The following is a 22781-nucleotide window of genomic DNA, read 5'->3' on the forward strand; positions in this document are numbered from 1 at the left end:
CCTATCAGAAAGACAAACAAATCTAGTCACTGCGAGCAGGAGGGGCAGCACCTCGCTGGGTGGTTAATCGGGGTTTGCTCTGCACTTTTCCCCACTATTCGGAAAGAAACTAAAAATTTGTGTCATTAAGTAAAAAACAACGCTTCTGCTGTGAGCTCCCCTGGCACTCACCCTCTTAGCTGGCGCCTCACGGTACTTTATACATTTTTTTTTTGTTTGTTTTTGGTGATTTCTCTCTAAAAAGACCTCCAGAGCCAGGTTGCTTCATGTCCAGCCACAGTTCAGAGGGAGATGCCACCCAGCCAGCAGCCCCGTGGGCTGGGCACCCTGCCCTGGAAGTCACCCTGTGTCCTCGGCTCGCCCCCGCCCTCCTCCAAAGCCGTTGCCCTCGGCCCTGGAGCCCAGCACGCAGCCTCTGCCGGAGAGCGCTCACGCTGGTGCTAGCGCTGCGCGCTGGGGTCGCGCTGCCCCCGTGGCCCCAGCGCCGCTGCCCGAGGGGTGCGGCGCTGCGGCGGCTCCTGCCCCAGCTCAGAACGGACGTCCTGCTTCTCTGCCCTCTGCGCGCTGCCTGGCGCAGCCCCCCCCCGCCCCCCAGGCTCCGAAACGCCCTCGTCGAGAGGCGGAGGACTCCCCGCCACCTCCTGCCCGGCTCAGGACCGTGGGGCAGAGCCAGGGCGCCATGGTGCGCAGATCAGCTGTGCCGCTCCAGGATGGAGCTCTCCTTCCCCCCCCTTACCCAAGGGCAGTGGGGGAAGGCAGGGATGGAGCTGCAAAGGGACAGGCCGGGACACCGGCCACCGCCACCCAGGAGGGACACGCGGCCCCCGGAGGCCAGTGGGACAGGCGGGCAGCTCCAGCCTGCCCTGCCTCCGGCTCGCTGGGGCTCTGCCTCCGTCGCTTCCTCTAAAACAAGGAAGGCACTGCGGCAGCGAGGCCTCCGCCGGGCACCCAGGAGCCAGAGCTGCTGCTGCTGCTGCGCGAGCCAGCGACCGCGAGCCAGCGGGGGAGGAGGAAGGGCGAAGGGAGATGGTAACCCCCGGCCCAGCTCCAGCCCCCACAGGGGACAAGATTCTCCAGGCACGCTGCCCGCGGGAGCAGCCAGGCAGACCGGAGAGGGCAAGGAGGAAGGCAGCAGGGAGCAGAGCCACAGAGGGCATCAGCCGCGCGCTCTCTCCTACGGAGAAGGGAAAGCACGAGTACGGAGTGGTGTCCTACGGGCTGGAGCGCCCCGTGCTGGGACCGCTGGGGCAACGAAGACAGGAGTCTGCTGCCCTGGCAAGGTGAGAAGATGACACACAGCAGAAGAGCCCATACTGCTTCCAGTGAGCCCAGCCCGGAGAGCGGGCCAGGAGCTGCGCGCCCCCACGCTGCGCGCGCGCGCAGGAGGATCCGTCCCCTTCCAGCCACCCCAGGAGGGCAAGAGGGAGGAAAGGGCTCACAAACCTCCCTCCATGGAAAAAAAGCACCATTTCTCTTTGGGTCCGAGTATCCATGGAGCGGAGCGGCGGCTGGGCCCGGTGGCCCGGGCCCAGGCATTCCCTGGCTCCACAGCTTCCAGCCTCTCCCCAGGAAGCAGAAGTAGCAGTGAGCGCGGGCAAGGGCTCAGGCCCCAAGGCCACGAGGTGTCAGCGGGAGTCCCCTTGGGGGCACAGCATGGCTTTCCTTGGGCGCCCAGAGAGAGCTGGGGGTGGCAGGGAAGGGGTGGGGGCGGAGCGGCCTCAGTCGTGTAGTCCTGGTCGAGGCGAAGAGATACGAGTCCATTAAAAACCACTTACTGCCAAACTCCTGCGGGGTCAGAGGAGAGGGACAGTCAGAGCAGCCCCAGGCCCTGCACTTCCACGCCCAGCCGGAGGCAAAGCCTCTCCCCGCCACCCTGCCCCTCCAACACCCTTCCCGTTAATTCAGTACAGCCAGGCAGGGGAACCCCAGAGATCCCACACCTCCTCGTCGTTCCCCAGCTGGCGCACGGGGAAGGGGAGCCGGCGTCTCGGGGCACGAAACCCATAGCCCGAGCTGGTCAGGGTTTGCCCCAGAGGCGCAGCCGGGGCACGTGGCACGTGCGTGTCAGCACCCCAGCGCCGGCTCACCCGTCTCAGTGGTGCCGGTCCCGCTCTCTGTCCCTGTCCCGATGTCGATCATGCTCCCGGTTCCGCTCTTGGAAATAGTCCTCGTGCCGATCCTCACTGTGGAGCAGGTCCCGGTGCCGCCGGCTGCTCTCGCGGGACCGGCTGGGAGAGCGCTCCCGAGAACGGTGTCTTTTCCTGGAGAACAAGAGGAAAGCTTTCAGTCCCCTCCAGGGAGGATCCCACTGCCCGGCCCCCTCACGCCCCAGGGATGGAGGGGACAGGGCTGCCAGGTGAACCATGCTCTCCCCCCATCCGCTATCAGAGGACAGACCGAGACCCTAGCTCCAAGTCCAGGTACAATCCAGCCATCTCCAAACGGCTCCAAGCCCCGGAGCCCCGCTGGTCGCCTGAGGACACGCTACCTGGAGGAGCTGCTGCTGGCGCCTGTGCTGTAAGACTTGGCTTCGATCCCATGCAGACAGTCTTTGAGGGAAGAGAGGAGGACGCGGCATCGCTCATCGTTCGCCACACGGGACTGCTTGATAACGGCGATGGCCGTGAGGAGGGTCTCGATAGCGTCACTGTAATCACCTGCGGAGAAAACGAAGGTCCAAGGGGTGCAGATCAGCCGGGAAGGGAGCGCAGTGGGCAGGAGGGAAGCAATGGCCGGTACCTGCACTGGCTCCGGACACTGCCTTAGAAATGGCGCTGCTGGAAATCGCCCGGTTCCTGTTCATGATCTCCTCAAACTCCACTTCGCTCACGGGGGGAGGTGGCGGGCCGAGCTCTCGGCTGCGCAAGACACGGCACACACGGGGGTCAGCGTGGCGGGCAGCGCAGCCCTCCCCCGCCGGCTGCTCCCGGCCAGCGACACGGCTTCCCTCCAGCCCCAGCTCACCTGCTGTGGTTGTAGGGCGCCATGGCCTTGCCGTAGGTATCCGGCGGAGGACCCAGGGCTGCACTGGGCGGGGGGAAGAAGGCGGGGTTGAGGTGCAAGGCAGGGGGGACAGCCCCCGGCGGGGGCACGGCCAAGTGGGGGGGCAGTCGAGGCGGTGGGGGCATGAGATGCTGATAGTGGATGCCGGGCGGAGGCGGGGGGACACCAAAGCCAGAGGAGAGGGGCGGAGGGGGCGGCATCGGCGGTGGGGGCAGCCCCATGAGGGGCAGGGCAGCTGGGGGGCGGTTGAAGAAGGGCAGGACAGACGGGGGTTTCTCCACGCGCGTGGGCGGCAGGGCATTCTCCGTCGGCGTGGCGCGGCCATCCACCGAGTCCACAGAGTCCCGAGAGTGGGCCCTCGGCGGCACGCCTGCAAGCAGCACAGGAGAAAGAAAGAGCCGTGAGCGTCCAGGCGGACGGAGGAGGGTCTGCAGGCCTTGGAGACCTCCTCTTCCTCCCCACCCACGGCAAATGGCGCACTGGGCCATCCTCTCCCACAGCCCCCACGCATTCAGTCCGATCTCAGCAGAGCTCAAGGTGCCCAGAGAAAGATCCAGCCAGCCAAACGTAGCCTCCGCTTCCACACGCCTCAGAGAGGGTGCCGCGCTCTCCAGCAAGACACGGTCGCCTGAACGGCGTCCCGGCGACGCTCTTGGCCAGCAGGACTCTGCAGTAGTTGCAGAGCGAGTTACACAGACAGAAGCCAAAAGCCACAAGAAGTGGCGAGAGATCCCAGTGGAGAGGCCACCGGGTCCTGTGGCCCAAAGTCCGAGCCCCAGAAGACATTAAACGACCCAGAGAGCCTGTGATCTGCTCACGGGAGCGGGTTCAAAAAGGCCTGAGCGTGAAGGAGCACAAGGGGACAGAACCCAAGTGCCAACGGTGCCGGAGCTTCTGGAGGAAGGAAAACTCGGTGCGCATCTGCGCTCAAAGAGACTGATAGAGGCCCCCGCTGCGTCCAAAGAGGGTGAGCCAGGAGAAGTACACGGGAGGGCATTTCCCCCGCCCGAGCCCCTCGGAGAGCCGGCGGCTCCCTGCCAGGCCTTGCCTCTCTGATCAGGCCTGTCCTGGCGCGTGCAGGGCAGGCAGCGGGGACGGCCACCAAGCAGAGCACCGACACACGTTCCGGCCCCTGCGCTCCCGCCAGGCAGACAGGGCCGCCGAGTCTGCGGCGAGGGCTCGCGTGAGCTCAGTCACGCCAACGGCAAGGCCCCTCCGGGCAGACCAGACCTTGGCTTCCCCGCATCCCGCGGGGCGAGGGCAGGAAAGGGGGAACACCCACCACTCCGCTGAAACGCAGCGGCGGCAAGGGCAGGCTGGGGCAGGGTCTTACAGCACACAGCGCCGCTGAGCAGCGGATCAACGCACGCGCTGGGGGACTCGGTGCCTAGCTGGAGCTGAAGGGAGGGCGTGAAGGACAGCTACCCCCCTGAAACTTGGCCATGGCATTTAGAAAGAAGGACTTTCCTTTAATGAAACGGGCCACGGGATCTACAATGACCACAGCTGGCCAAGACCTCCTCGTACACATTCCTGACAAGACAGTCTCTCCGGCTCCACAGAGCCCCCCAGCACGGGGCTGGAGCGTCACATCGCTGCGGAGTGAGGCAAGGACCACCTATTGCCATTGTAGAAAGCCCACGGCCAGGCCCCAGCTGGAATACTGCGTCCAGTGTTGGGCACCTTACCTCCGCAGGGATGGACAAATTCTGGAGGAGATCCAGAGAAGAGCTACTAATAGATATGGAGGGTCTTAGCTATGTTGATAGGCTGAAGAGCTTAAGCCCATTCAGTTTGGAGAGGAGGAGGAGGAGGCTACGAGGGATCTTCGCAGTGTGTGAGCACCTAAAAGGGGATCATAAAGACTCGGGTCAGGATCTAATCAGACTCAGCAGCAATAGGAAATAACCCACAGAGTCTCCTGGCAGTGTCCCCCCACCCCAAGCTCTCAGCGGGTTCGGCCTGATAGCTCTGCTGGGGATCTCCAGGGCCCACGGGAGCCGGCTGCACAGCGCGGAGGTCCCTCCCCACCCGTGGCTTGCCTTCACATCACTTACGTTTGCGAGCCTGGGCCTCAAACTGTGACAGGTTCTGCCGTGTTGCCAGCCTCACCTCCACCTTGTCCCCGTTGAGGACTTTGCCGGGAAGCAGCTCCAGGAGCTTGTGGACCGAGTTCTCAGAGGCGACTACCACCTCTGCGTACCTGTGAGAAAGGCTGGCAGTGAGCAGGCAACAGCAGGCTTCGAGCAGTTCACCCACCCGTGAGATCCCTTATCAAGCCCTAAAAAGTCTCCCTCTGTCCTTGTTGTGCCCCCCTGGCAGGGAGCATCCACCACCACCCCCGCTGCCTTTCCCGGCAGCTGAACCCAGCCTGGCGTTTACTTGTCTCCCAGCGGTTCCCTCCTTGCTTTCCAGGCACTTGCATCGTTTGCGCAAACCCTTTGGGAGTCTCCACTTCACCATCCCACCTCCGGACGGGCTGCGCACCACCGCACCAGCCAGGAAAAGCACTGCCTGCCTCCTCACTCCCCCAGGCCATCACCCAAAGCACGGGACGTGGCTACAAGGGCCTGGCTCTCCGTTCCCTCCACGTTCCCCTTAGCTCTCACCCTTTGGACTGGCCATTGGCTCGGTTCTCTGCAAATTTCAGCTCCACTACATCGTAGACACCCACCGAGCGGATGGTCTGGATCAGCTGCTGGTCAGTCGTCCACTGAGGGGAACAGGGGAGAGGCCAGTGTCAGCTCACGCAGCCCTTTGCAGGGCCTTGGCGCCCCCCAGCCAACCCTCCAGCTGGGGCCAGTCTCGGCGCTCGGAGGCCTAGGGCGGTGGACTTGAGCGCAGGCGCTCTTAAGAGGCCACAAAGCCCCTACAGGGACGTCAACATCAGCCTGGAGCCTGAAGCAGACCCCAGCCGTGGCTATGAGAGGTCTCTGTCCCCAGCGCAAGACAGAACTGTCCCAGAACTGTCCCAGTATCCGCAAACAGGATCGCCGACCCAGGGCAGAGAAAGGGACTTGCCCACACGTTCCCAGCGGAGACGCCAAGGGAAAGCCAGGCTGGGGCAGCAGCCAGCGCAAGGGAGACGCTAGAGGTGACAAAGGCAGCCCGGTGCGACCAGATCAGAGCCGCAGGCCACTTGTCTCAGTTTGAAGCCTCGCAGGGCTCCGAATCCCTTTTCCCTTCGGATCACAAGGTCAAGCCCAGCTCAAGACCCAACTTGGGGCACTGGGTCAGCGCGGACAGCGCCCCACGGAGCCCTGCAGCCCGTCAAGAGAATGGGGGTTGCTCTGGAGCAACCTCATCTCCGTACGCACCACAGGAGCCCTGAACTGCCCGTGGAGGTGCCCCGGAGACGCCCTCCGCAGGAAAGCGCCGGCGGGCAGCAGGGGAGCGCCACGCCACGACCCCACTCACCCAGGAGAAGCTGCCCACGTAGACGGCAGCCCTCTTGTTGCGCAGTCCGCTGTAAGTATACAGGATGGCGGGAGATTTGTTGTTGGGCTTGGGGGACGGCTCCTGGCGGATCTCCGGAGGCGCCTCGGAGCTGCTGGTGCGGCTTTCGGTGGGCTGCGAGCTGGCTGCTAGCACGTCATCGTACAGGTCCATCTGGTCGGCATTACTGAACTCAGAGTCCTGGGAGGGAAGAGACTGTCAGCATCTTTACAAAACGGACATCCCGCGGGTGAAACTGCCGCTCGGAGAGCAGTCGCCGGGCTGTTAAGAGCATATTAGGGGCTCCAGAGAAACGCCCCATTCCGAAGTCCTCCCGCACACCCCAGGGCACTCAACATCCTGCAGAATGCAACTCTCTGCCCCCTCCTGGGGCTGCGCATCCAGGAGGCTCCGGTCATGCCCAGGGCCACCGCCAAGGCAGGGTGCAGAATTAACCTGCCCAGCCTCAGGGCACCCACCTTGCCTCTAAAAGCCCCAGCACGCAGCTCAGAATAGCCCAGTTCCTCCTTCTAGGACTCAATTCATTTCTCTCAGGTCTACTCAGAGTTAGCAGAAGGTGCTAAATCACTGCTATGAATGAAGCTACAGCAAACAAATCCGGCTCCTGTTATGTTTCGCAAGCCAGTTCCTCTTGCCCAGAGCCTCGTCTCCCCGCCCCGCTCCTCCTCTGCGCGCTGCCGTTTTTTTGACGGCGCGCTCTCTTTCAGCGCTTCGTTATTTCGGAGGCAACTCCGTCCGCTTCCTCTCTGGCCCAGTAACTGCCGCTCAGCGCTGAACTGCTTTTCTGTGCTGCTCCACTGCCCTGCAAAAGCACACAGCGCCCCAGGCTTATGACAGCCCCTCACTTGTGGAATCTACCGTAGCGTTTGCTCTTCCTCCCAGCTGACACGGAAATCCCTTTCGTTTGCGTTTGTGCTGAGCTAGCTGCCCTCTCGGGCCGTTTCTCTCCATCCGAGTCCAGCTGCGCGGCTCTCCAACTGGCCAAGCGTTAACAAAATCCCAAAACAACGGGATCAGTCTCCTTTCCCCAGCAACGAGGGAAGCAGGATTACCCCAAAGAAGTGACGGGCTCTTCCTTTGCGATGCCTGACATAACCTTGGGAGTATTTTTACATGCAAGAAGGTGGAAAAGAGAGGAATATTCCAAAATACAAAGCCTCCTCATGGCTTTGCCTCACTGGCAACCTGTGCTGACTTTCAAAGATCTTGCTTGATTTTTCTCCCTGCGACTTCAGCTACAAACACTTCGCTCTCTTCCATCCCCTCCTCCGTTTAGCTCCACCACATGCCACGCACCCCCCAGGAGAACGGAGGGGGCTCGCGCACCGGGACGTGAGCTTTCCTGAGCGACAGGGCAAGACTCAACTTGCTGCTCTAAGAGGCAACCGGGAAACAGCTTACCTTTTATAAACGCGCCAGGGCAAAAGTTCAGTGGCGGAAAACACCTCCGCAGGTCAAACGCCCTAGACGAACTTGTCACTCCTTGGCAGGCATGTACTTCGCCAGTCCCACTGTGACTTAGGCATCCCTCCTCAAATTTTACCAGTCGAGTTTTCCCGTCACCTCAGAAACACCAGCGTAGCCTCATTTATTTTCAGTGTGATCACAATCTCATTCCTTTTTAGGCCAACTGAGCTCTCTTCAGGGTAAGAGTTTTTTTATACAACGTCTTTACACACACGTTTATACTCTTTACTCTCCTCAGCAGCGCAGCCTTTCACAAAGTGAACCAGTCAACAAGGCAGCTTCTTCGCTGCAAACTCAAGTGTCCTAGATCTGCCTTCCAATTCCCACTCCTATTCTAGGCTATATTTAATCTGGAGCATACAGCGAATGCTGTGTTTACTACGTATTTTCATACTAATTGCTTACACAAGTCCAACATACACGGAGTATCATCTCATGCGATGAATTGCTATGTTAGCGTTTGTCCCGTGGGAGCGAGGCACAGACCCGACACAGCACGAAGAACAGAGACCCTGCCCCAGCGACCCGGGGAACCCAAATGACCCAGGTCTTCAGCGGAGGGCCAGGGAAACACCAGGGCTGCGTAATTCTGGGTGAAGGACGTCACCCAGCTACGCGCGCTTCCTAGTTGGGCTGCCGCAATCGAGGCAGCACAGCAGAGCTTCGCCAGAGCCTTCTGAAAGCACCCACCTCCCCACCGCTCCCAGGGAAGCCTTTCGCCTTGCCCTTCAGAATCACAGCAGCCAGCCAAACACCCCTCCACCCAGCGGGTGCTTTGCAGAAAATACCATTTTCACTAGGGCCTTTAGAAGTTTGCTGCTGACGCGCAAGGACAACACATCCAGCTCTATGTTCAAGACTTTCAAGGCAGTGCAGATGACACCTTCTATTAGAGATAGCATGATGCAGTTAAATCCCCTGTGGTCTGAGGGTCGGGGAATTACACACATGCAACACGTCACTTCATGAGCTCGTGGGAGAGAAGAGGAATGGTGCTCAGCACACAACTTTCAAAGGGTCACCGAAACGGTAAAGGGAATTATTTTTCCCCAGACACCCTCAAGCCCCTTCTTGACAGCAACAGCCATTTCCAAGTCACATTTTAACTTTTGGCATTCAGCTACTTCAGCTGCGGAGCTGATAAAAGGTTACAAGAATTTCAACGGGGAGAAGTATTTTTGTACTCATTCTCAAAACAGCTCAACTGTTTGCTTAATCTGCCTCCCACACTCCTACCCCCACCAGTTGCCTTTGGACAAGGCCCAAGACTGGAAAATTTCAGCCTGAAAGGTAAGTTTCAAAAACTTGAGGAGAACAAGAATACGGGGCTAGAACAGAAAGCGTTTGGAAGCCTTCAATTATGCTACTTAGCTGCTGTTTCAGCTCAGAAGTTTTCAGAGATCCTCCTGGCTCTGCTCATTTTTGACACTCTGCTTTAAAAACCAACACCCTCAAGGGAAGATGATGTAGAGGTACTCACGGTTCATTCTGCTGGTCTCTGCCTGTCGTCTCACGTAGCACAGAATTTGCAGACCATCACTGGAAATGCACGCTAACAAGATGCTTTCTGCACTACCTATCTACCTGCTAGCTAACATCTTCCCTGCAATTCAGACCCCAACTTGGTGAACACATCACTCACTCTGAACCCTCGTTCAGCGCTTTACAAGGTGCACACTGATTAAACGATGCGTTTTCAGCTTTAATTATGTGTGCTGTGGAATTCGGGACCACACTTGAACTTCTGGTGTGCCACAGGAACCGCAGGGCAGAAGTGGTGTCTTCCCACAGCACTTTGATCCCATGCGCTGCAGCTTACAGGACTCCTGGCTCTACCGCCCACCAGTGCACGCAGACGACTCTCCGGGTTTCTTCCTGCCGCCGCACATGATGCCTCACAGCCCGAGGCATGCCTGACGCTGGAGTTGACGAGTCTTGATAACCACTTCCAGCTTTAAGAGCCCTCTATCTCCTTGGCCGTGTCAAAGATCTTGTGTCCTGTCCCCCAAATTCACCAGTTAAATCTTTCCACATTATTTCCTGCCGTGTTGTGCACAGTCATGTTTGCTCTGCCTGCTGCTCTGTCCTTCCTCTCAACGCTGCTTAACTTCTTTACTCCATGAAGATTTCCAAGACTCGACCAAGACAAGACCAGACCCATCAAAGATCTTCTCAGCTTCCCAGCAGACATTTCCCCCTCAACCCAATCCACTGCTCTCATCGCTCTTCCTTCTTCAGGCCTTCCAGCACACGAGCCTTCTCTGCCAGGCCAGCCTGAACGCACGGGCAGGACAGGCAGCATTGACCATCTAAGCAGAAAGTCAGAGGTATGACAGCAGTTTTCCTTTTAAACCCTCCCACCTGTTAGTTACTCACTAGTTAACCTCCAAGACGTTCAGGGACTTTCCAACTCGCACCTACCGATGCCACGTTTCTCCTTCTGTAGACAAAGATACCTTATTTACTTTCTTTTAGCTCTTTCACTGGTTTCCCCTGGCATTTAAGGTAATTGTCGTAAATGATGGTTGCTAGTTATTTTCCATTTAACGTCTTTCTAAATTCCAGCCCAGCAACTTCCACACATTTTCTTTTTCCAGACTTTCCGTCTTTATTCCTTCAGTTATTCAACTCTATCTTCTGCCTCCCAAGTTCAGGTATATTTTCTTGATTCTGACTACTAAACGTTATTTTCAAGGAAATATAGAAATCGAGACTATTTCTAACCCAGCCTAACAGTCCAGTCTGGTCACATTATAGTATTAGATTGTAGAACACACGGGCAATCTGACTTCTAGGAGTTTTTCAGAAGAATCCAGGTCTGAAGGGAGAAGTATTTCAGAGTTTGAGGATATCTGTGCAGGGCAGCCTGGCTTCTATAGGCAGCACAAACACCACGTATTTGTTTTGCAACTCACCCTTACAGTGAGATTTCCATTATTTTGGCAATGCTAGGACCAGCTGTGACTCTGTCCTTCTCTAATGCAATTGCTTTCAGTGGAGAACTCCTGCTTCTTCCCAGACAGCTGAAAGCATCTCACAGTCCCCTCATCTCTGAGGCAATTAACATGCTTTTCTGGTGTTTCACTTTTCCTGAAGGTTTAACTTACGGCATATTCTCACTTGATAACCTTCCGCCTTTTCAGAACAAAGGATTTGTTGCCCTCGACTCCTCTTCAGCCCTCTGGGAGCTCTAGCCAACTGGCAATTCCTTCTTCCTTGTGATTTGTTTCTAGTTCTTGCAGCTTACCATCTAGTGAGAACCAACTTTCCTCCATGGTCTTTCCATGGCAGTTTTTAATCTTCCAAGATGTGCACTCACACCCGCTCTCCTCAGCTGTCCAGATCCCTGAACTCTCTAAAATCCGCTTCTCTAGAAGCTGCGCACACACGTTCTCCCCCATTTCTTTCGGCGGGTCCCTGACAGCCTCGGCCGCTGGCACCTGAGGCAGATGACCTCGAACCGGCGCCTCTCTGACTACAGCAGGTTTCCACGCAGGTCTCCACGCAGCACCTCCCCAGAGAGCTCGCCACCCGGCACGCACGTCCGCAGGCTCGGTGCTTTGAGAAGCCCTCGCTACGCAGTTCCTCTCGCAGTTACCTGGTGCAGCTCTCTTCCAGTTTGGATGTCTTCCTTCTCCAGCCAGAGCAGGTCACAACCATCCACTTCTATCCCCGGTCACCAACGCCTCAGTAAGTGTTTTGGTGGAAATCCTGCCTCCCTCTCAACCCTGCCAACTGCCTGAGTATTTTGTAACCATCCACACGTTGAATCCCCTGTGAAATCTATACAAACGCTTTTTTTTCATGACTCTGAATCACAGCTGCCATGATTTAATGACAGTCCCAGTCCTTGGTTTCCCAGAAGGACTCTTCAACGTTGTCCCACTGTATTCCTTGCACACAGCCACCTCTTCTACCTCTGCCCAGTGAGTACACACCAGAGCACGCTAACACTAGCCACTTTAGCGCCGTGCCGGCGAGTTGGCCAACTCTGCTTCATGTGCTCTTGCCCGCAAAAGGGTGGACTGCCCCCCCCAGCCACCCTCCCTTCCCCCCGCCCGCTGCCACAGCGGCCCCAGCACGGGCAGCGCCACGGCCTGGCGCTCCGCTCACCTGATTGAACTCTTCGTCGGCGTAGATATCAATCAGATCCACTCCCTCAGACATATTTCCAGAGACAGGACTGAGAACCCGGGACGGGACCGGGGCGAAGCAGGAAGACCAAAGGTGCACTGCAGCAGGGCAACGGAGGGGAGGGGGTCGCCTTAGTGCCGGGGACCCCCTGCGCGTGTTCCCCCTCCGCCTCTCCCAACAGGGTTTTGGCCTTCTCCTCCCGGCAGGCAGCAGCCGCGCTGCGCCCAGGGCCAACACCGACTCCCCTTCTCCTAGGGGAGCCCATGTCTAGGGACAGCACACCCCCCTGGGGGGGGGGGCCACCTCACACCCACCCCCCGACAAGATCCAGGCCCTGGGGCCAGTATCACCCTGCTCCCCCAAATCGAGACCGAGCCCTGGGGGCAACGTGGCCCTGCTCCCCCCATCCTGAGGGCAGCGCGACCCCCAGCCCCAGCCCAGCTTCCTCCCCTGGGGGCCACCTCACCCCAACCCCCCTGCTGCAATCCCGGGGGCGAGAAGTACCCCAGCTCCCCCCCCAACCCAAATTCCCATTAACACCCCCCCCCCCAAAATCCCGCTCTGGACCCTTCCCCGGGGGCGCAGGGCCCCCCCCCCCCCCCGGTGTGGGCACCCCACGGCCGCCCCCCAGCCTGGACCCCTCTCCGGGGGCAGCACCCCCCCCCCCCGAGGGGGGCACCGCCGCCCCCCGCCCCCAGCCCAGCCCCGTCCCGTCCCGGCGGGCGGCGGTCCCCCCCCCGACCCCCCCTCCCGGGGGGCAGCCCCCAAACCGCCGCCCCTGGACAGCGCTACCGGCCCGGCCCGGCCGCGGCCCCCCGCGCCGCCCCTCCCCCAACGGCCGGCCCCGGGGGGGGGGGGGAAGGGGAGGAAGCAGCCGGTCGCGCGCCCCCCCCCCTCCGCTCCCGTCCCGTCCCCGGTGGCGCCAACCGGGCGCCCCCCCCCCCCCCCGGCCGCGGCGCGGCCCCGCCCCGCCCGTTACCGCGCGCGCGGCCCCGCCTGGCGAGCAGGCCCCAGCGCGCGCGCCGCCCGCGCTCACCGCCGCCGCCGCCGCCGCCGCCGCCGCCGCGCCCCTTCCGGCCTCCGCCCCGCCCCTTCCGGCCCGCCCCGCAGCCCGCGGCAACGCGCCCCGCCGGGCCATAGAGCTGGGCCGCCCCGCTTCGCAGAGCGGCCCTGCGGGGCGCCGTAGGGAGCGCGGCTGCTCGGCGGGACGCTAAGAGCGATGGCGGTGGCCAGGGTGACGGTGGGGGGGCCTGGGGCAGGGCTGGGCTGGGCTTGGGGGGCGAGGGGCAGCGGTCCTGGTCCTGGCCCTGGCGGAGCAGCCGGGGGGCAGCCAAGGGCCTGGGAGAGGGATGGAGCCAGAGGGATCGAGGAGGGTCCTGGGGCAGCGGGGCCTGCGGGGCCGTGTCTGGGCCCGGGGGGTCTGGGGGGGGCGGTGTCTGGGCCCGGGGGGTCTGGGGGGGCGGTGTCTGGGCCCGGGGGGTCTGGGGGGGCGGTGTCTGGGCCCGGGGGGTCTGGGGGGGGCGGTGTCTGGGCTCGAGGGTCTGGGGGGGGGCGGTGTCTGGGCCCGGGGGTCTGGGGGGGGGCGGTGTCCGGGCCGGGGGTCTGGGGGGGGCGATGTCTGGGCCCGGGGGTCTGGGGGGGGCGGTGTCTGGGCTCGGGGGTCTGGGGGGGGGCGGTGTCTGGGCCCGGGGGGCCTGGGGGGGGCGGTGTCTGGGCCCGGGGGTCTGGGGGGGGGTGTCTGGGCCGGGGGATCTGGGGGGGGCGGTGTCTGGGCCCGGGGGTCTGGGGGGGGGTGTCTGGGCCGGGGGATCTGGGGGGGGCGGTGTCTGGGCCTGGGGGTCTGGGGGGGGGCGGTGTCTGGGCCCGGGGGTCTGGGGGGGGGCGGTGTCTGGGCCCGGGGGTCTGGGGGGGGGGCGGTGTCTGGGCCCGGGGGTCTGGGGGGGGGGCGGTGTCTGGGCCCGGGGGTCTGGGGGGGGGCGGTGTCTGGGCCCGGGGGTCTGGGGGGGGCGGTGTCTGGGCCGGGGGGTCTGGGGGGGCTGTGTCTGGGCCGGGGGATCTGGGGGGGGTGGTGTCCGGGCCCGGGTGTCTGGGGGGGGGCGGTGTCCGGGCCCGGGGGTCTGGGGGGGGGGCGGTGTCTGGGCCCGGGGGGTCTGGGGGGGGGCGGTGTCTGGGCCCGGGGGGTCTGGGGGGGGCGGTGTCTGGGCCGGGGGGGCTGGGGCTGGGGGGCCTGGGGGGGGCGGTGTCTGGGCCCGGGGATTCTGGGGGGGGGCGGTGTCTGTGCCTGGGGGTCTGGGGGGGCGGTGTCTGGGCTCGGGGGTCTGGGGGGGGGGCGGTGTCTGGGCCGGGGGGTCTGGGGGGGGCTGTGTCTGGGCTCGGGGGTCTGGGGGGGGGCGATGTCTGGGCCGGGGGATCTGGGGGGGGCGGTGTCTGGGCTCGGGGGTCTGGGGGGGGCGGTGTCTGGGCCGGGGGATCTGGGGGGGGCGGTGTCTGGGCTCGGGGGTCTGGGGGGGGGGCGGTGTCTAGGCCCGGGGGTCTGGGGGGGCGGTGTCTGGGCCCGGGGATTCTGGGGGGGGGCGGTGTCTGTGCCTGGGGGTCTGGGGGGGCGGTGTCTGGGCCCGGGGGGTCTGGGGGGGGGCGGTGTCTGGGGCCGGGGGGTCTGGGGGGGGGCGGTGTCTGGGCCCGGGGGGTCTGGGGGGGGGCGGTGTCTGGGCCCGGGGGTCTGGGGGGGGGCGGTGTCTGGGCCGGGGGGTCTGGGGGGGCTGGGGCTGGGGGGCCTGGGGGGGGTGGTGTCTGGGCCCGGGGATTCTGGGGGGGGGGGCGGTGTCTGGGCTCGGGGGTCTGGGGGGGGGGCGGTGTCTAGGCCCGGGGGTCTGGGGGGGCGGTGTCTGGGCCCGGGGATTCTGGGGGGGGGCGGTGTCTGTGCCTGGGGGTCTGGGGGGGCGGTGTCTGGGCCCGGGGGGTCTGGGGGGGGGCGGTGTCTGGGGCCGGGGGGTCTGGGGGGGGGCGGTGTCTGGGCCCGGGGGGTCTGGGGGGGGGCGGTGTCTGGGCCCGGAGGTCTGGGGGGGGGGGCGGTGTCTGGGCCGGGGGGTATGGGGGGGGCGGTGTCTGGGCCCGGGGGTCTGGGGGGGGGGCGGTGTCCGGGCCGGGGGTCTGGAGGGGGGCGATGTCTGGGCCCGGGGGTCTGGAGGGGGGCGGTGTCTGGGCCCGGGGGTCTCGCGGGCCCCCCTGCCCTGGGGCAGACAGGCCTGCAGTCTGCTGCGTGCCGGGGCGTGACGCTCATGCTGTCCGTGTCCCCTCCAGCGGCTCTGCTCGCTGTCCGGATGGGCGCTGTGCCGGCCCGTTTTGGGGCACGTGTCTGTGCAGCGCGGCTATCGTGGCAGCTCCCCCACGGACTCGGGGAAGGACGTCCTGGAGATCCCCTTGCCGCCCTGGCAGGAGCGCCCGGATGAGCCGCTGGAGACCAAGCGTGCCCGCCTGCTGTACGAGAGCAGGAAGAGGGGCATGCTGGAGAACTGCATCCTGCTCAGGTGAGGCGCGGGGCGCTTGCGCTCCCGCTGGAGCTGCGGCACACGTGCCCGAGCCGCGTTCCCTCCCGGCTTTTCGGCAAGCCTCCTGCAGCTTCGTCTGCCTCCCCTGCGTCAGGACGTCCGGGCTGCTGTGTCCTGGCGGTATTCGTTTGTCCTCCGCACGTGGGGGTGGACAGGGATGGAGCACGGTTTGCAGGAGAGACAGTGTCAACGCTGGCCACGCCAGAGAGATCAGGGAGGAGGTGAGAAAGGCTGGCCAAGAGGTCGCTCCCTGAAGAAGTCGCAGGTTTTTAATTAACAGGGAAGAGCTGCAGGCGTTGCATTAGCGCGCAGCCATAATCTAAAACCTAACGAGGTGTGAGGTTGCTTAGTGGACGGAAGGCGAATATCTGAAGATCTGCTCGTGAGCCATTAGGTAACCCGCTGCGAGAGTGTTGCTTGTACGGGTCTGCGGTGCCGTGGTTAGCGCTGCTGCAGGGCAGGATGGGACAGAGCTAGAGGCAGCCTGAGGCAGGTGAGGTGTAAAGGAAGCTCCTCCTAGCGGAAGGCCGAGTCAAATCCTTTGGGAAGTATGTATGCTAGATCTGGGACGTATGAATGATGCAGGGGAGGGGAGTGTCTCGGCTCCGGTGTCGTGAGTACCGAAGGAGCAGTGTGAGCCTGAAGGCAGTGATGAAGGGAACTGTTTCCCGTGCTCTCCCAGGCTGGAGGTAGCTCTTTGAGCTCAGAACCTCATGGGAAGTGAGCACGGCTGGAAGCGGCCGGCTTCCAGCAGGGGTTTGGTAATTGGTGAGTGAAGTCCATTAGCCCGTTCAGCAGGGCTAGGGCCTCTTGGACTGCAAGACTAAAGTAGTGGTTAATGGCCGGAGGGCAGGCTGGGACTTAAGGCAGAAGGCAGGTCACCTTGGACCCGGCTCCTCTGTGTCTTGCAGCGTTTAGAGATCTGGGCACCAGGCAGCGTCAGGAGCGGCATGCCAGCCCAGCTCTCCCTCCGGCCACCGTCGCTTGTGTTCATGTATCTTCTCTCCTCCAGCCTCTTTGCGAAGGAGAACCTGAGCCGCATGAGCGAACGGCAGCTGAACCTCTACGACCGGCTCATCAATGAGCCCAGCAACGACTGGGACATTTACTACTGGGCCACAGGTACTGGGCGGCCGCCCGTTGCCCTGCTGGCTCTGACTGCGGTCTCCTACCCTGGTTTGAGGCTCGGGGCAACAGAGAAGGCCGGGATCGCTCTGGGGTGCAGGAAGCCGGGCTTGGCGTGGCTGGCGTTGCGCTGAGCCCTTTGGGAAAGGGGAGAGCCACCGTTGTCACGCTGCCCCTTTTTTACCTCAGAAGCGAAACCCACGCCAGCCGTGTTTGAGAACGACGTCATGGCCATGCTGAGGGAGTTTGCCAAGAACAAGAACAGGGAGCAGAGGCTGCGGCAGCCAGACCTGGAGTATCTCTTTGAGTCGCCGCGCTGATGGAGGGCTGCCTCCTCCCTCCTCGTCTCTTGGAGCCGTGCGGGGTCTCTGTGGCAACCTCAGTGCTGCCGCCGTCCCCTGTGGCCCTTCTCCTCTGGCGGTGGCTGCTCTTTCGGACTCTCAGGGCACAACAAATAAAGCTATGGCTGCTAGCCCTGGCGCTCGCGCGTTCTGGCCAGGCTGCTCCCATCCCGCTCCGTTGTGTGGGGAGGTGTCTGCTCTTTGGTGGCACCGGGAGCAAGGCACCCGGAGGAGGCAGCAGCAACCCATGAGTTTGCTGCGGCAGACGCCGGCTCGCTGCTGGCCGGGACAGTTATGGTCCCTTAGAGGTTCCTTCTGAACCCTCCTCTAGGGGCCTCGGGGAGGTGGGCCTCAGCAGGAGGTTGGAAGTGAGGCAGGGCAGAACCCGCGCTGGCGAGACGACCCGCAGACCCTCGCTGGGTGAGCAGCAGCGTGAGAGCGGGGGGACCGGTGCGGGGCCCAGCTGCGCAGCCCTGCCCCAGCGCGGAGCTGGAGACCACCGCTCTCCAGGCGAGCTGACGGCTGGAGCTGCTGGTTTTGAGCCTGTAGCACGTCCTCGTGGAAGGTGGCAGCTCCTGGGCTGCTGCCAGCCTTGGCCTCTTCCTTTTCTGCTCCTCCAGCTTCTCCTGTGGCAGCCGTAGCGGTTTGCTGGGGGGGAAGGGGAGCGCGCACCCGGCCCGTGCTGCCCGTGCCCCGAGAAGCAGCAGGGAGAGTGGGGAAAAAATCGCCGTGCAGCCATCTCAGGCAGTTCTCCGTGATGTGGCGAACAGGGGCAGCAGCTGGCCCCCGATACAGGGTCTCCTGCTGCCCCTCCGCCACCGAGACACCGGGGCGGTTCCTGCTGCCGCTGGGGGCGAGCGGCTCCCCCGCGGAGCGTCGCCTGGCCTGGCCCTGCGCCTCGCTGCAGCTCTTGCCGCGTGCCCGGGTTGCGAGGCGCAGTGGCGGGTATCGGGGGGCCCCCGGCTCCCCCTTGGCTGCGTGGGGCCAGGCCCTGCAGCCGCCCAGCATTGGGGCTGGTGTTTCGCTCCGGGGCGCCTGGCCGCTTCCTGTGGGAACGGGGCCCGAGCTGTGCCGGTGCCGTCAGTGGGCACTGTTGGGGGGGGTCATCGTTGGGTGCTATGGGGCCAGTGCTTTCGATGGGTGCCATCTGGGTGCCAGCCGCTGGAGGGCTGTACGAGCCCGGCTTGGCGGTGCGGCTTTTGCATGACACAGCTTATCTGCAGCAGGGAAAAACAGCTAGGGCTGCAGCACCAGGCTGGGGGCGGAGGAGGAGGAGGAGGCGTGCAGCATGCATTTGTGCACGCACACGTGCACACATCCAGGCGTGCAGTGGGCCGGTGCAGGCATGCAATGTATGTGTGCACACGTGCACGCGTCTGGGTGTGCAGGGGGCCCGTGCAGGTGTGTGCACATGTGTGCCCACGTCTGGGCGCTTGTGCACGCCTGTGCAGCGGGCAGCCTGCGCCTGTGCCGTGCCACCGGCTCCCGGGCCTCACGCTGCCCCCACTGGAGTGCCGGGGCGGCGGCGGCGGGGGGCGGGGCTACCTGCTGGGGGAGGGGGCGTGGCCCCACCTCGGGGGCGTGTCCATACCGGGGGGTGGGGCTGTCTGGTCCTCGCAGGGGGCGTGTCCCCGCCGCGGGGGCGTGGCGAGGCTCCCTAGTAGTGCCTGCGGGGAGGCGTGTCCCCGCCGCGGGGGCGGTGCGAGGCTCCCTGGTAGTGCCTGCGGGGGGGCGTGTCCCCGCCGCGGGGGCGTGGCGAGGCTCCCTAGTAGTACCTGGGGGGGCGTGTCCCCACCGCGGGGGCGTGGCGAGGCTTCCTAGTAGTGCCTGCGGGGGGGCGTGTCCCCGCCGCGGGGGCGGGCCGCGGCCCGGGGGGGGGGCGGGGGGCGAGCCGGCCGGCCGCCCGCGGGGAAGCCCCGCCCCCGGCGCCGCGGGCCGCGCGCCCATTGGCGGCGGCGCGGCGTGGGGGGTTGCCGTGGCGACGGGCGGCGGCGGGGCGGCGGGATGGCGGCGGCGGCGGCGGGCGGCGGGCGCTGAGCATGGGCAGCGGCGGGTCGTCGGGGCGGGCGGAGCGGCTGCCGTCGGGGGCGGCGGAGCAGCTGTGCGGCGGCGAGCGGTGCCTGGAGCTGAGCGGGCGGGTGCTGCGGCGGGTGCCGGCGGCCGTGTGCGCCCTGCGCGGCCTGCAGAAGCTCTACATCAGCGGCGTGGGGCTGCGGGAGGTGCCGGACGAGCTGGCGGCGCTGCGCCATCTCCGCACGCTGGCCCTGGACGGCAACGAGCTGCTGGAGGTGCCCGAGGCGCTGTGCTGCCTGCCGCGCCTGGCCCACCTCTACCTGGGCCGCAACGGGCTGCAGGGGCTGCCGCCCGCCTTCGCCCGGCTGCAGAGCCTGCGCTGCCTCTGGCTGGAGGGCAACGTGGTGGACCGCTTCCCCCGCGCCCTGCTGCGCCTGCCCGGCCTGCAGAGCCTGCAGCTGGGCGACAACCGCCTGGCGCGCCTGCCCGCCGCCCTGCCCCGCATGGCCGGCCTGCGCGGCCTCTGGCTCTACGGCAACCGCTTCGAGGCCTTCCCGCCGGCCCTGCTGCGCATGGCCCGCCTGCGCGTGCTCGACCTCGACCGCAACCGCATCGCCCGCTTCCCCGACCTCGGCCCGCTGCGCGGCCTGCGCCTCCTCTGCTACGACCGCAACCCGGCCCGCGCGCCGCCCCGCACCGGCCCCGCCGTCCGCCTGGTGGGCGACGGCGCCCGCGAGCTCATGGAGGCCCGCGAGCAGAGCCTCCAGGCCCGGCGGCGGCGGCAGCAGGAGGAGGAGGAGGAGGAGGAGGAGGAGGAGGAGGCTGCTGCAGCCGCCGAAGCCCCGCCGGCGCCCGGCTCCCCGCGGGGCACGTGAGCCGCCGGCCGGGGTTCGGTTGCCTCCCGCCGGGGCTGCGGAGGGCGAGGGACCGTGGGGACGGGCGGCCCCGCGGGGCCTTTTCTTCTGCAGGGACGGTCGCCGGCGGAGGACGTGGCGCCGCTAAAAGAAGGGAGCTGCCTGCGGCCGCCCGGCCTCCGCGGGGGACCTTCGCTCCCGGGCCCGACGGCTCCGCCGCCGCCGCCGCCGGGCAAGGCAGGGAAAAGCAGAGCTGCCGCCGTTCGTTTCCACGTGGGACGCCGGGCCCGGAAGAGCAGCCAGGTTTGGGAACAAACCTTCCCTCGTCCCCGAGGTTCCCATGCCGCCACCGGACTTGACTTGGAGAGAAATCCCCCCCCCCCCCCCCCCAGCTCCTCCTGGGAGGTCGCAGGTCGGAGAAGCAGCCGCCGGAAAACTTTGCATGTGCGCGCGGTGTCCGGCCCCGAGGCCAGGCCGGGCTTCACCTCGGCTCCGCGTGCAGCGGGAAGAGGAGCCCCGTGCGCCGCCTCGACTTTCCGGCCCCGTAAATGGGCGCGGAAGCGGAAGCTGGGCCGGGCCGGGCCGGCAGCACGGCTCGCTGCGGGGCGGCAGGGCGTCCGCCGCCGGGCTTTCCGCCCCGCCGCCCTTCTCGCCCTTCCTTGAGCTAGGCGCGTGCCGAATCCTAGCAATAAAAAGCACAAACCCGCGGAAATCCGGCGTGAGAGAACCAGGCGCCGGGGTCGGCTCTCGGGGAGGCTGCCGCAGCGGGGGGGGGGGGGGGGGGGGTCGTTCTGGAAGCGTCGTAAACGGAGCGATGATTCCCGCTGCGGGAGAGCCGGCCTCTGGGGCGCTTGCGTTGCTTTTAACGCCCGAGGGAATCCCTTCTCCTCGGCCCGTCTCCGAGCAGCGCCGCCGCTCTCCCTCGGCGCTTTCCGCTCCCTCCTCTCATCCCAGAGGAAAGTTCCTCTCCGCTCGGCGTTGGGGCCGCCCGGTGCCCCCCGCTTCCCCCCCGCCCCCGTCGGCTCGGGAAGGGCTCCCCGCCTCTCCGTGTGCCGTTTCCCGGCTCCCACCGCCAACCTCGGGGGACGGGCAGGGGCATCGCGGGCGCAGGGGGAAGGCGGGCCGGGGTCCGGGCGTTGCGGATACGGCAACGAGGCGGATGAGGAAAGAGCCCCCGCGCCAACGTTGCGCCGGGGGTGTGCGCGGCGCATCATCCATACGTGTGTCTTGCTATATATATATATATCTCTATATCTATATATATCTCGCTGCCTGCTCGCGGAGCCCCCGCGTACGACGCTTTGAGCCCTCGCCGCAGCTGGGAGCAGGCTGCTCTTTCCATCTGCTCCTGCTGGCTTCAGGCGCGGAGGGCCGGGCTCCGGGGAGCGGTGCGGCTGCAAAAAAGCCTGCGCGACGCTTCCCTTGCCCTCCGTGCTCAGCGATGCCGACTCCGCTCCCTGCGCTTGGAGTTTCTTTTACTTATTAAAGACCGATGTTCTCTGAATTATTTACGCGTGCAACCCGAGCCTCTGCCATCCCCGCCAGCGCTCGACGGGAGCATTGCTCAGGCCGGGCTGCTCAGCACGCTTGTGGGAGCCAGGACAGCTGGGAAGCGCTGCTGAGCTTCAGCCCCCTCCGGCACAGCCGCTGCCACCCCCCCCCGGCCCCCCGTGTGTCCCCCCCAGGCTGGAAAAGCCTGGACACGCTGTGCCCCAAGGCCGGGCCACCCCAGAACCCGCTCTGCACCCTGTGCCCGGCACAGACCACCGGCCGTCTGGGAGCGAGGTGCCGGCGACGGCAGTGCAACCCCTGCGTTGGACGGGTGCTGTGGGCGGTGCCCCCCCCCCCCAGGTTCACAGCACCCAGCGATGCCCAGGAATGGGGGTTTCCTGCCCTGCCCCTCCCTGAGGGGCTTTGCTCCGCCGGCTGATCCCAGCCTCTGCTTCCCCCCCTTAACGCCGAGCATAACCTCGCCAGGCCTGCGGGTCCCTGCTCCAGGCCGGGGGGGACCAGGTGCTGGGGATGCTCAGGGCCGGGGATGCTCAGTGCTGGGGATGCTCAGTGCTGGGGATGCTCAGTGCTGGGGATGCTCAGTGCTGGGGGTGCTCAGTGCTGGGGATGTTCAGTGCTGGGGATGCTCAGTGCTGGGGATGCTCAGTGCTGGGGATGTTCAGTGCTGGGGATGCTCAGTGCTGGGGATGTTCAGTGCTGGGGATGTTCAGTGCTGGGGGTGCTCAGTGCTGGGGATGTTCAGTGCTGGGGATGCTCAGTGCTGGGGATGTTCAGTGCTGGGGATGTTCAGTGCTGGGGATGTTCAGTGCTGGGGATGCTCAGTGCTGGGGATGTTCAGTGCTGGGGATGCTCAGTGCTGGGGATGCTCAGTGCTGGGGATGTTCAGTGCTGGGGATGTTCAGTGCTGGGGATGCTCAGTGCTGGGGATGCTCAGTGCTGGGGGTGTTCAGTGCTGGGGATGCTCAGTGCTGGGGATGTTCAGTGCTGGGGATGTTCAGTGCTGGGGATGCTCAGTGCTGGGGATGCTCAGTGCTGGGGGTGTTCAGTGCTGGGGATGCTCAGTGCTGGGGATGTTCAGTGCTGGGGATGCTCAGTGCTGGGGATGCTCAGTGCTGGGGGTGTTCAGTGCTGGGGATGTTCAGTGCTGGGGATGTTCAGTGCTGGGGATGTTCAGTGCTGGGGATGCTCAGTACTGGGGATGCTCAGTGCTGGGGATGTTCAGTGCTGGGGATGTTCAGTGCTGGGGATGCTCAGTGCTGGGGATGCTCAGTGCTGGGGATGCTCAGTGCTGGGGGTGTTCAGTGCTGGGGATGCTCAGTGCTGGGGAT

At 64.7% G+C, this 22781-nt stretch overlaps 3 protein-coding genes across 6 annotated transcripts; 2 read left to right on the forward strand and 1 right to left on the reverse strand.

The window, feature by feature from the left end:
* Window positions 1-585: 585 nt before the first annotated feature.
* Window positions 586-13114, reverse strand: CPSF7 (cleavage and polyadenylation specific factor 7). 3 transcript variants are annotated; one of them, XM_067295789.1, is made up of 10 exons: window positions 13097-13114; window positions 12040-12158; window positions 6421-6639; window positions 5613-5716; window positions 5061-5206; window positions 2965-3373; window positions 2740-2858; window positions 2489-2657; window positions 2088-2261; window positions 586-1785 (listed from the first exon to the last, which is right to left on the reverse strand). In XM_067295789.1, the coding sequence occupies exons 2-9, from the start codon at window positions 12091-12093 to the stop codon at window positions 2093-2095; spliced, it is 1389 nt and encodes a 462-aa protein (XP_067151890.1). In that variant the 5' UTR covers window positions 12094-12158; window positions 13097-13114; the 3' UTR covers window positions 586-1785; window positions 2088-2092. The 3 variants fall into 3 exon arrangements, with proteins under 3 accessions (XP_067151890.1, XP_067151889.1, XP_067151888.1); XM_067295788.1 differs by lacking the exon at window positions 13097-13114 and adding an exon at window positions 13040-13096; XM_067295787.1 differs by lacking the exons at window positions 12040-12158; window positions 13097-13114 and adding an exon at window positions 7861-9833.
* A 47-nt stretch (window positions 13115-13161) lies between these two features.
* On the forward strand, window positions 13162-17250 carry SDHAF2 (succinate dehydrogenase complex assembly factor 2). 2 transcript variants are annotated; one of them, XM_067295372.1, is made up of 4 exons: window positions 13162-13300; window positions 15361-15587; window positions 16621-16730; window positions 16923-17250. In XM_067295372.1, exons 1-4 carry the CDS (start codon window positions 13280-13282, stop codon window positions 17051-17053), a joined length of 489 nt encoding a protein of 162 aa, XP_067151473.1. In that variant the 5' UTR covers window positions 13162-13279; the 3' UTR covers window positions 17054-17250. The 2 variants fall into 2 exon arrangements, with proteins under 2 accessions (XP_067151473.1, XP_067151474.1); XM_067295373.1 differs by having other exon boundaries at window positions 13162-13294.
* Window positions 17251-19113: 1863 nt separating this feature from the next.
* On the forward strand, window positions 19114-19962 carry LRRC10B (leucine rich repeat containing 10B). Its single transcript, XM_067295241.1, has one exon. The coding sequence runs from the start codon at window positions 19114-19116 to the stop codon at window positions 19960-19962; it is 849 nt and encodes a 282-aa protein (XP_067151342.1).
* The last annotated feature ends 2819 nt before the right edge of the window (window positions 19963-22781 follow it).

The sequence above is a fragment of the Apteryx mantelli genome, chromosome 4 (genome assembly GCF_036417845.1).
Source record: "Apteryx mantelli isolate bAptMan1 chromosome 4, bAptMan1.hap1, whole genome shotgun sequence".
Lineage (NCBI taxonomy): Eukaryota > Metazoa > Chordata > Aves > Apterygiformes > Apterygidae > Apteryx > Apteryx mantelli.